At 54.0% G+C, this 12,177-nt stretch overlaps 1 protein-coding gene and 1 long non-coding RNA gene across 3 annotated transcripts in view; one reads left to right on the top strand and one right to left on the bottom strand.

The window, feature by feature from the left end:
- The window catches only part of SMAD6 (SMAD family member 6), a 41,652-nt gene extending 36,762 nt beyond the window's left edge, over window positions 1-4,890 (bottom strand). The window contains exons 1-2 of one of the 2 annotated variants that reach the window (XM_065075975.1): window positions 3,407-4,890; window positions 1,025-1,081 (exon numbers count right to left, since the gene is read on the bottom strand). In XM_065075975.1, the coding sequence (XP_064932047.1) occupies window positions 1,025-1,081; window positions 3,407-4,196 (847 nt within the window). In that variant the 5' untranslated portion in view covers window positions 4,197-4,890. The remainder of the gene's footprint in view (window positions 1-1,024; window positions 1,082-3,406) is intronic. The other variant, XM_005511195.3, reaches the window with a different exon arrangement.
- Window positions 4,891-5,145: 255 nt separating this feature from the next.
- On the top strand, window positions 5,146-6,106 carry LOC135580497 (uncharacterized). Its single transcript, XR_010475235.1, has 2 exons — window positions 5,146-5,685; window positions 5,782-6,106. It is a non-coding gene; the product is annotated as an uncharacterized LOC135580497 (long non-coding RNA).
- The last annotated feature ends 6,071 nt before the right edge of the window (window positions 6,107-12,177 follow it).

Here is a 12,177-nt window from a genome sequence, read left to right as displayed (position 1 = left end):
CTTGAAGCTGTTTATTCTTGCTTCCTTCCTTCCTTCCTCTTTGCTGAAGCGAAGGAAACTTTGTTTTAACAAGTTAAGAGTCTTTGTTATTCTCTCTTGCTTACACCCCTCTAATTAAGTGCTCAACTGTTTGCTCACAGATTAACTATTATTTTTCCAATCAAACAAGCCAGTGAAGCAAATTTCAACTCCTGGCTGTTGTTTTAATAAAGTCACGTGTCGCTCACTATTATTTCTCCCTGCAGCACAAGCATTTTCTAAAAGGAATTAACTTGGAAGGGGGAACATGGGGAGGGACATTTTTTTTTTTCACAATACCTGACAAAAAAGAAAAAAAAAAAAAAAAAAGGAAAAAAAATATGCCCAGAAAGGACAGTCAGGATGCAGCGACACCAATTCAAAACATCTCCAAGCCAACATGCATCACACAGGACCAGGGTCCCAGACTGCCCCGCGCCAGGCTCTGCAGCAGACTCTGCTCCATGCCCAGCCTACACTCCCAAGCCGCTTTTGCCAGCATTTTTATAAAAAAGCTTTTCTGATTCACCAGGAAAAGTGAAACGCCATTCAGAAATTACACAGCACTGAGTTTCAAAGAGTTCACGTCTCATTTTAATAAGCAGAGGAAGGGTAATAGCTGGTTGCTCCGCGGCGCTGCGCAGCCTGGGCTGTATGGAAATGGAACCCGGGAGCTCCCACTCCCCCCTCTCTGTCATCCCGCAGATTACACACACAGACAAAACATGACGTCTGGTAACCTTTCATTACGCCTTCATTAAAAATAGCGCTTCATATTATTTTGGAAAATATGCATGTGTCTACACCGTAATTTGGTATGATAAACTGACATCCATTTACTTCTTAAAAACCGTCAGCTGATGATTGCTCAGAAATAACGAGCAGCCATAAAATCCTGACTTGCTGGCTTTTGCCTGATGTGCCGTGTCGGGATGTCTCAGAACCAGCACCAGGACCGCACCACGCAAGAGAGCTGCCGGGAGATCAAGAGACACAAAACACGTACCCAGTGGCTTTTGCTCATCATTAGGAGACAGCCGAGAGTAGGGAGGTGGTGGAGACTCTGCAAAACCAAAACTTTATGTTAGTGTTGTGTTCAGTTTATCAATGAAACCCTCGGGTTTTCTCTTTCAGGGTGGGAACTCCTGCAAGGTTATAAACACCCAGTGGAAGAAAACCCACTCGGGAGCAACTTGAAACCAGGAGTTTTCCAAATCTGTGAAGAATGGTGGTTCCACCTTGACCTTTCCAAGTGGACTTTACTGCCAAAACTGCTGCAGTTCTCCCCTACAGCCCCACCCCAAATCCCTGCCTGGGCACCTGTGACCCAAACCACACAAAATGGCATGTTCTTCCCAAAGAACGATGTTTCCATCATCTGCGTTGGGGGACAGCCCTCCACCTACGGCTCAAGCACACACTTGGACTTCATAAGAGCCTCCCAAATATGTGACAAGGACTGAAAAAGGGTGCCAGGTGATGAAAAGACACTTTTCCTGGGACATGAAGATAGGGGCCAGGCTGGCTTCAGCCAACAAGCCACCAAAGCGACTTGGATCCATGCCAGTGAAGCCCTTGGCACATGAGCAGAGGCCCCTGTGATCCCGCTCAGCCCGACCTTGATCCCGCAAAGCTCCTGCTCAGCTTTAAGCAGCAGCACATCAGCAGTCATGCGCCTAAAGTTAACCAAGTTCTTAGAAGTGCTTTGCTGAATCAGGTCACCTAACTGGCGCTTTCTCTGCTTGAAAGAGTCAAGAGCATGTGAAAGGCTGACAAAGGTCTCCCATTATCTTCGTGCACTGGCTAGAGGGTTTTTTTCCTTCTGAATTATAGCAGTGACATGCTTCTTGAATTATACCTTGCTAAGACTGAGGTATATGCAGCTCTGTCATGGCAGCAGCACTGAGCAAACACTGACTTCTGTAAGAAATTGTCCCGAGAAGCCAACAGCATCATGTTGACCTCGGACTACCAAAACAAAGGTGCGCTCCTCTGCACACACACAGACTCGAAGGCAAAGCACTCAGCTCAACAACTGCAGCTCAGCTCACATTAGTTCATGAAGAACAACTTCAGCATGCCCTGTGTGATGGCTCTGGGGTGGCCTGTAGTCATTTACTGCTGCCGAAAAATGGCTCCTCATCTCCCCTAAGAAAAGGCTCCTCATCTCCCCTAACTGAGCAAGCTGCCCAGCAGCAAGATGCTCTTCTCACAAGCTGCTTACCAGTCTCAGAAAATAATGGTGCAAACATCCCAACGTGGATGTAACGGCCCAACCTGTGCCACGCACAGTGGGCTGGTCCCATGGTAGAGCCAGACCTGCCACCACAGGGCCTTCTTCAACGCACCACTCAGCTACGCCACCCCACAGTGAAGGGGGTGACAAACAAACGCAGATGGTCTCTGCAGGGAGTCACGGAAATATCTGTGGAAATGGGCGTCAAGGCCTTTCCTGGGCTCCTGCCGCCGTCCCCAGTGCCCATTTGGAGCGGGTGGGGCCCTGGCACTATCAAAATGATAAGGAACCACCCGATAAAAGCTCTGCTCTCCGCTACTCCCTGCACAGGGCTTGCAGCCACACATCCCTGGGAAAACAACTACGGCTGCAGGAAAGCAACTGGGAAACTTTGCCCGTTTCTGAAATAAATGCACAGTTCCTGCAAACGCACTTCTACTCCAACTGAAACAAAAAAAGAAGGCTGCTTCCAGCCTCTAGCAATCTTTGGGGGAAGTACGCCTAGCATAGAAGTTTCTTTCAAAGAAGTGATGCAAAGTGAGGCAGGATCCCGGATTGCAAAATAAATAAAAAAAAATAAAAAAATAAAAAAAAAGAGAAAAAAAATCAAAAGTTCTTGCCAAGAAAGGGACCATCAGCAGGAGGTGGGTGTCCGCCAGGATCCCTCTGCCCACAACAAAAAGAGAGCAAGAGAGAGAAATGCATGAGCTGCAGCACCCCCCGGTTCCACGCGTGTCCGGCGTTCCCCCGTGGCTGGGACATCCCCCCCCGCCCCTCCTGGCGGGGCCCTGCGGCTTTAAGCGGCGGCGGTAATTGCCCGGCTCCCCGGCCGCTCCGATAAACAGCGAGCCAGGCTGGCGCCAGCAGTATGCAAACTGCATATTATCGCCCCTTCTGCACCTAAATAGCAGGGGGACCTCCGCGGGAAGGGGAAAAAAAATAAAAAGGCTTTTAAGCACAACTGAGAACGGCTCTTGTCTGGGGGGGAGATGCCGGCCCCGGGGGGAGATCCCGGGCCAGGCGCATCCCGGCCGGGCATCCCTGCCGCTGCCAAAGAGGGTTCAAATAAGAAGCCCCAAACCCCTAAATCGGGGCGGGGAGGGGAAGAAAGACCCTGACACCGAGCTCTCCCCGCAGCGGCCCGCTCCTCACCTGGCCCACAGAGGCGGCTGAAGTGGTAGGGGTTGCAGCAGACGGTGGGTCCGTCGGCGACGCCGAAACTCTGGCACTCGCAGAGGGGCTTCAGCTCGGCGGGGTGCTGCAGGTCGGGCCAGCGGAAGAGTTTGCCCAGAAGCAGGTGGGGGGGAGCCGCCTGGCCCCCCAGGCGCAGCTCGGTGCGGGCCACCAGCACGCAGCCGCCGGGCATGCCCCCGCGGGACTCCACCGCCTCCAGCAGACTGTCCAGCGAGCGCTCCTTCAGCCGCTTCAGCAGCGAGTAGGTGACGGCCTTCAGCTCCTGCTCCAGCAGCAGCAGCCGCGACCGCGCCTCCCGGCCCCGCCGCTCCGGGGAGCCGCCGTCGGTCACCTCGTCGGGGCTGGGGGGGGCGACCCCGCCGGCAGCGTGGGGCTGGGGGCCGCCAGGCTCCCGCTCCTTGAAGAGGCAGCAGGTCACCGTGCGGCTGTCTCTCTCCTCCGCCCGCCGCGGGCTCGTCCCCTCGGCGCCCTCCCTCCGCGGCGGGGTGCGGAGCCGGGCCCCGCGCCGCTCCGCCATGGGGTCCCCGCGGGGCGCCGCCGCCCCGCCGCGTCGCTCCTCCGCCTCCCGGAGCAAACTGCGCGCTACCGCGCGGATCTCCGCCGAGGGGTTTTTCTCCGGGGTTTTGCAACTGCCGGTGGCTCCGAGGTCGTGACCGCTCCTGGTGCTCCCATCTCCGCCGTCTCTGTCCGGAATGACGCGGCTCCTCCAAAGTCGCCGCACCAGCCCTGAGCGTTTGGACCTGAACATACGACACGCGGGCGGCCGGGGGTCGCGTCGCTCTCCGCCGCCACCTCCCCCCCGCCCCTCCTCCGCGGGGGCTCCTCGCTCCGCCGCCGGCTTTATCTCATCTCAGACCCGCCGCCCTCGCAGGCTGCCCGGAGCGCCCGGCGCGGCGGTTTGTTTCCCCGCGGCCCTGCCCAGCGAATCGGGGCCGCAGCATGGGGGAAGGCGGCGGGGCGGGAGCGCGGTGCGGGCATAGACGGCGCCGCGGGGGCTGAGCCGACGCCCGCGGCCGTGCGGGGCCGCTCCCGTGGCGGCGCTGGGGCTCGGGCGCGCCGCGCCGTGCCCTACATCGGCTGCCAACGCGGGGCCAGGCGGGGAGCGGCGGGGGAGCGGGACGGGGAGAGCCCGGGGCAGCGCTCCGGCTCCACCATACGACGGGGAGCGCGGGGGGGGAGAGGGAGGAGGATGGTGCGGAGGTGCCGCCGCCCGGCGCGGGGAACTGGCGCCGGGTCCGCGCTCGGAGGTATCGATTCCCTTCGGCCAAAAATAGTAAAAAAAAAAAGAAAAATTAAAAAATCAAGCAGTCAAAAGCCCAAGAGCAGCAGGCGGAGCGGAGCCGGTGTCAGCACGTGCGTTGTACGTATCCAGGACGCGGCCGCAGCTCCCGCTCCGCTCCCGCCGGGTCCCCAGCGCCGCTCCCGCCGCCGCGCTCGCTGGCTCGCGCCCGCCCGCCCTCGCTGGCTTTTGTGTGGCCGGGGCGCGCGCGCAGGGCCCCTCGCGAGCGGCGGCGCGATTGGCTGCCGCCCATCATGTGCCAGTCTAGACACTTTGGCGGCTCCGCGCGGCACCGGGCGTTGCGCAAACACCGGCTCGAGTTTCCGAGCTCTTAAAGGGACACGCACCCCCGTGGCCCCTTACGGCAACGCGGGGAGCCCCCGCGCTCCCCGCCGCTACGAGGCGCCTTGCCTCTCCCCCACACTCCCAGCCCCTTGGGAAAGGGGCTGTGGGGCCGCCCCGCCGCGGCCACCCCCGGGGAAAAGTAGGTCATGGCGGCGCGGCGGCGGCTCAGGGGTTAAGGCCGCTCCCCCCGCGACGGAGCCGCCGCGGCGGGACACACCCCCGCGATGTATCAACTTGTCCGCCGTGGCAAAAGTTCAGGCCCGGCGCTCGCCCATTGGCCCGCCGCCGCGTGACGTGCGGCCCCGCCACCGCCCATTGGCCCGGGAGCCGCGTCGGCACCGCCCACTCCCCCCCACCTCCTCGAGCGGCGCGGCGTGCCCGTGAATGAAAGACATTCCGCGAGCCGCACCGCCCCGGGTCCTAGCGCCCGCCGCCGCCGCGGGGGCTCAGGGCGGCGGGGAGCGGCCGCCGGCGGGGGCCGGCGTGTCCCGGGGACTCGGGTGGGCGCCGGCAGCGCGGGGGGAGCGGCGGCCCCGAGGGAAGGACGGCGGCCCCGTGGGGGAGGCGCGGCGCCGCGTCCCGCCCCACGCGGGGGAACGGCGGCAGAGGGAAGGTGCGCGTGGGAATGGGACCCCCCCCCAACAAAAAAAACAAAACAAAACAAAACAAAAATTAAGAAAACCGCGTAAAATGGGGATTCTTCTTGCAGCGGGAGTTCAGGCGGCCTCACTCCCCCACGTGGGATTTCCCCGGGCGCATCAGCCGCTGCCGGGGGCCGGGACACGCTCCGGACCAAGCGACTCCGGCAGCTCCCGGGGGGTCCGGAGCCCCCACGCCGCGGGTGGGAGAGGGGCGTCCTGCGTGGGAACCTGCTATTGAACCCAGCAGGAGCAGGGATCAGCCTGGGACCCGACCGGGGAACTTCACTTAGCAAAAAGAAACCTTGGCCATTTATTTCCCAGCAGTTGAGCACCCCCCCAAAAAAAACCCAAACCAAACCAATAAATATATTTCATCCAACAATTTTGAGACAACCTGAATGTTCAGAGTTTTCCTCTTCACATTTTTGAGTAGCTCTTGCAATAACTGAAGGTTAATGTCCACATTTCCCCAAACCTGCAGTTGCATACCTAAGAACGTGATTTAAATACCCTTGTTTTAGTACAGCTTTTAACAGCAGACTCAATCTGTGTGTATCAGCTTAAGAGATTCCAAAATATTCCATTTAAAATCGGACATAATTACAATATGTAAATAGCTCTTTAGACTTTGGGGTTACTTCTGCCTCTACTGACCTGTGGGACCAGGAGCAAAGCTCCTTTTCCCTGGCCCTTTTTGGGTGGATTTTAGGAAATGTGCTGTTTGCCTTGTTAAAAATGCAATGTAAAAAAAAACCAAATCGTATAAATCCTGTAAGGGACCTGCTGCCTCTGCTGCTGGGTTTCCTGACGGGATTGATGGCCCCGTGCAGTGGCGATCAGCTCCCTCCCTGCGGAGAAACCAAACTGGGAGCAAAACCAGATGATGTTATTTGAGAACTGACTCACTTTTCATGGAAATCCCATCCCATGATGGCCACGCTGGAACCCTGCGCTGTCACCGACCCGCGGAGCAGCGACATTTTTACACCTATATCGGTTTAGAGCTGTTTGCAAAGGCAGCCAACATCCAACTGGGGCAGGAAAATGCTGTGAGCGTTTTTCGCATTAGGGAATAAAGACAAGTTAAATGGCATGGAAGGGCTGCAAAAAAGATTCAGCGTCAGATGTGGAGGCAGAAATGGGGATTTTCTGGATCTCGGAGCCAGGCAGATCCCTGCCCATCCCCAGAGAGGCTCCAACGCTTGTTTAAAATCCACATCAATCGACCTGTCCAGCGTGACCCCAAAATTTACCTCCCTAAATGCATCTGATGCTTTTCTTCCCAATATCTTATTTACAAACGGTCATCCATATAATATGTCACAAATGTGCAATTACCAACATTTAAATATATATAAATCTTAAATATAGCACTGTTTAAGCTAAGGATAGGTTATTATTTCAGCAGGTGACATATTACTGCTTGTCCAACGCCATATAATCATGGTGTGTGCAATATGGTGTGAAGAACAGCGGAGCCTTCCTGGGGCCCGGCGCTGCTGACCATCTCTGAGGGCACAGGTACGCGATGGAAAAGTCCCAATTTCCCCCAAAGTGCCATCTTAGCTCTCGCAACAAAAGCACATTGTTCTGCGCCCTAACACAGGGCGAGAAAAACAGAGCCCTCAATTGTACTTGTCATAATGCACATATAATTTATAGTAATGTTGGTTATTAAAGGTTTTCTAGTAATTAACAGCAATGTGCTCTTTCACTGCCTTTCCTCCCCCCTCCCCCCTCTTTTTTTGGCGTGTCATAATAACAAACATTCCTGGGAGATGCTCTGGAACACATCCTATAGGTCTTGGCACAAAAGCTGGAGAGAAGCTTTTGAAAGCCTGCCAGTCTTATCAGACGTGGATCTCCCAGGTACTATATAAAGCCAAATAAATCCTCTCAATCCCAGGAGGACCGTGGGTGGCCGGGGGGGCACTGGCACCAACCTCTTCCCAAATTGCAGCCAGGGTGGGGGGACATGGGAGATGGGCCAGAGCTGCTATTGCATCCACACCAGCAGGGTTGGAAGCAACAAACCAAAATAATCTCGTCATTTTTTTGCTCTTTTTATCTCTAGCATTTTATACATTTCTGGTCAAAGAGAAGGATGCAGAGGTTAAAACACAAAATTAATAATTGTCATTGCTCAGTTTGGAGTTATTTTAATGCCTTGAAAATGGGGTTGAGATGGGGACCCTGCTCAATGCCGGGTGGGCAGCGAAGGCTGGGGACACATCGCAAAGAGTGTATGAACCCAGCCTGAGAAATCACGACAAAACTGCTTGGGCCAGAGCGAGGGGCTCTGCCAAAAACTAAAACGCCTCATAAAATCAGGCTGGTTTTGCTGGAAGCTGATTTTGAAAGGAACCAGAGAAGAAAAGTTTTGACAACATCAGAATGTCCCATTTCATTTGTTTTAATGACATTGCCGTGATTTTCCAGTTCAAACCGACTTTTCGTTTTACTCTTGCAAATGTTACATTCTGCACGGTAACGCACTGTGATAGGACTTTGGACTGTCTTCAAAATGGAAAAAGCTAAAAGCAGAACAAGGCATTTTGATAAATTCAAAATGAAAAAAAAAAAAGGTTGAAGGATTTTCCTGTATGGAGAATTTCACAACTGCTGGACTCCAGCTCCCAGACCTCGGCACCGTGAAACCCTTCATGCAGACAGTGTGATCTCACCCCCACCCCGGCTGTGTCCCCATCCCCAACGCGCTGCGCCCGCAGCAAAAAGTGTGTTGGCACATCCCAAAAGTGGGTTTGCAGGTACCAAAGGTGGGCTTGCATGTTCCAAAAGTGGCTCTTCACATCCCAAAGGTGGGTTTGCACGTCCCAAAAGTGGGTTTGCAGGTACCAAAGGTGGGTTTGCATGTCCCAAAGATGGGTTTGCACATCGCAAAAGTGGATTTGCACATCCCAAAAGTGGTTTGCATGTCCCAAAGGTGGGTTTGCACATCCCAAAAGTGGTTTGCATGTCTCAAAAGTGGGTTTGCATATCCCACTGCTGCAGGGTTTGCTCGCAAAGGCTTAACACACACCACAGCATCGCACCCGACCCCGATCAGCTCGAGTGTGTGACCTACTGATGTGTGTGACCCACAGACGTGTGTGACCCACGGACACGTGTGACCCAAGGATGTGTGTGACCACGCACCCTCCAAATTCCCACCAGATCCAGGTCCAGGTCCAGCCTGTCCCACAGGACTTGGGGGCGTGAACTGGGGCCGCAGCAGCCAAATTGCTTAGGGATGAGGTGAAATTAAATATCCTGTAAAATTATCAGAATCAGGAAAGGGACAGGGGAAAAAATATTTTTAAAAATAACAAAATCCAATAGAAATTCGCCAAATTCTGCATTTCACCAGACCTGAAATTAATGTTAATGGGTTAATGGAAACTCCACAAGGCAAGAGCTGTGGAGTTTCCAGGCTTTTCAAGGCCCTTCCCACGAGTATCTGCTGTGGGTGGGGAGAAGCTGACTCACAATTTCCAGGGCTGTAGTAACATTTCAACACCCCGGCGCTCCAGCCTTGGGGACTGATGGCAAAGAGCACATTCCCAGCAGAGCGCTTGGGAAGTTTTTTGACAACATGTTTTCTTGTGTCAGTTCGGCAAAACCAAACCTCTTTTTTTTTTTTTTTTTTTGGTAGTAAACTACCAGTTTCCGTGAAATGCTGCTTGAAGAGGTTGCCTGGGCTCAAATCTGCATTTCTAGTAAAATCATCTCCCAACAGGTCCCCCCTGGTGGTCCCAAGCCCAGGAGAAGTCTCTGCCTTGGGGCAGGGACATGGACTCTCCCATCCCAGGAGAAGATGCGGCCCCATTTCTTTAAATCTCTTCTTGCTGCAGCTGGACCAATTAATTAATTAATTAAGCAGTTATCCAGGGAGAAAAAGGCTGACTTTAATGATGGAGATAAGAGCACCCATCTGAGACATGGGGAAATACGGTTCCATTCCCCGGTTTGGGTCAGGACAAGAGGGGATTGAAGCACAAGTCAGGCCAGTGCCGTGAGTTCAGGATTATCCCCTGTGCTGCTGCTTTCATTTTGTAGAAAAACAAACTTGAGCCATCCCAGTAAGGTCCTGCTGCAATCCAAGGAAAGCGCTGGTGTGTCAGATTTTGTAAGACACTATGTTTGCCTTGACCCAGCCCTAACGCCAGCCCCCCAGCAGAGAAAGGTGATTTTTTCCCATTAATAAAAGCTCTATTTGCATCTCTCTCGGGATGTTCCTCTCCTTGAACACAGATGGAGGGACCTTGTTTAGGTCCGCTACCTTGTGGGACCATTCACAGTTTCGCCATTACAATTTCACAAGCCAGCCGGAGATGAACATTCACACACTTTCTTCGTTTGAAAAATACAGAAGTACGTCCTTGTTACGAAGTTTTGTTATTAAATATTCCAGGCTGTGCAAAGTGAAAAGAGAAGGTTTGGGGATATGGCTGAAGCTGCGTCTCACTCCCAGGAGAAGCTGCCTGGGCTGGACCGGCGGTGGCTTCACAGCCTGAGGTCACTTGCTGCCAATGTCACTGAGGGCCAAGGATGCTGAGGCTGAAAGAGCTGCAGGTCACGGCTTCCCATGGGATCCAACCACGGGGAAGAAACAGCAGCAGATATCTCAGCATTGAACACAGACCTCTCACAATTTCCAAACCATTTGCATCTGCTCTTTCCTCTGGGCTAAAGTGCAATTTTTGCGATGGGAGAGCAAGGCAAAGGGACACCTTGGCTCTCGTGTCAGTCGCAGGGCGTGTGGTGAAACATGGAGGAGAAGCATTGCCTGTTTTTTCCACTGATGCTGAAAATCCAGGCTGAGAACATCACTTCTCTCCCAGCATCCTCAAGCACCTTCAAAAAATCCAGCAAAGCAGAGAAGGATGAAGAGCTCCACAAAACGTGCCAAGGCTTCCCTTTGCTGGCATTATGGGGAAGATAATCGGTGTGTTTGTGCCACCAGGCATCCCAGGGTCGCCAGCCCATCATCTGGCTGCATCTCCAGCTGGTCCGACCGGGCAGGTGCAAACCCAGCAGGGAAAAAGGAGAAGCCGTTGGATTTGAATCGAACCCAAGCCAAACTTCTGCTGAGGTTCAGCAAATTTCACGTCAATAACTTTTATTCCTCCTTCAGCAACCAACACATTTCCTGAGTGGGGGCAGCACCGGCAGCACCCGCCGCCATGGAAGCATTGTTAATTTACTTGCACCATATTTTTTCTTGTTGAATTCTTCTTGAATCCATCTGGAGGGCTTGCAGAAGAAAGCATCTTTGGAGGCACATCGGCTCCCATGGAGCCCGGTAGGATGCAGAGATCTAATTACCTTTCCTGTCTGGGAGAAAGTGATTTGCCTGAGGTAACGGGGAGTCTGTGCCAGAGCAGGGAACAGAGCTCATGTGAAAATCTAGGACGAAAAACCTTCTCCGCCTGACAGGGACTGTGCTGGGACACAGGAGCTGCGCTGGGTCTTGCACACACCTGCATGCACCCACCAGCCAGGGAACCTCTGCCCAAAACCAGTCCTTTCTTTTCCATTTTTCCCCAACGGAGAGCACTGGATTCAGCTCCACAACTGCTACGAACTGCTGCTCGTTCAAGAGGTTGGTGGCAGCCAAGTGACTACCAGCTTCCCATGACCTTGCCAGTCCTGTGCCCAGTAGCTACGAGTTGGTTTTGTTCGTTGGATGCTCTGTGAAATAGAGCTGACAGTTCCAGTTTGGGCCCTGGTGTCAGCATCTCAGAGAGTTCAAATGGCCCATGGGGACAGGAGTGCCCTCTGAGGAGGCTCCCCAGCTGTCATGTCCCAAAACTGCTCTGACCCTGTGCTTCTGTCCAGGATGAGCAAGAGCAGAAGGTCCTCAATCACTGTACACACCCAACAAGTGTTGCAAGAGAAGATGGAGGGGTTTAGGCCATTGCTCCTCCAAATATGGGTTTGTGAGGACTTCTTGGGGTTGGAAAGCAAAGCTACAATTCCTCAAAGCAACAGGGTCTTGTGGCCCTACCTTCGCTTTACAGTCTCTGGGCAGCTGCAGGACATAGATCTCCTGACCACCGTGCGGCACAGGAGCAGATAACAGGCATCATGATTCCTCTGTGCTCTGGAACCAATCTGCTGACCCAGGGGGAGATCTACCTGCCATGAAACCTTTCGGTGTCTTCCCTGATGCCACGGACAGAGATTTTCTATGTTCTTTTGAACTGACGATCTGATAAAATGAGGCATGTGGATGGAGAGGATGAAGACATTGACTCCTGAGCCTTCACTGGGTGCTTTATCCAGGAGGACATCCTACCGCGTGGTGAATTATGAGCGACCACCCCCCAACAGATCCCACAGCAGTGTGAGCTCAGTGATGGGCTCCCAGGACTCGCATGAGGAGGCACCAGTGCAAGGTGGAGAAGTGGATGGGGAGGAGAAGTCACCTTCAGCCAGTCCAAGGATGCTGCAGCCTGTTTGAC

The sequence above is a fragment of the Columba livia genome, chromosome 11 (genome assembly GCF_036013475.1).
Source record: "Columba livia isolate bColLiv1 breed racing homer chromosome 11, bColLiv1.pat.W.v2, whole genome shotgun sequence".
Taxonomy (NCBI): domain Eukaryota; kingdom Metazoa; phylum Chordata; class Aves; order Columbiformes; family Columbidae; genus Columba; species Columba livia.
The sequence above is the reverse complement of the archived record's forward strand: the minus strand, read 5'-3'. Positions and strand labels throughout refer to the sequence as shown.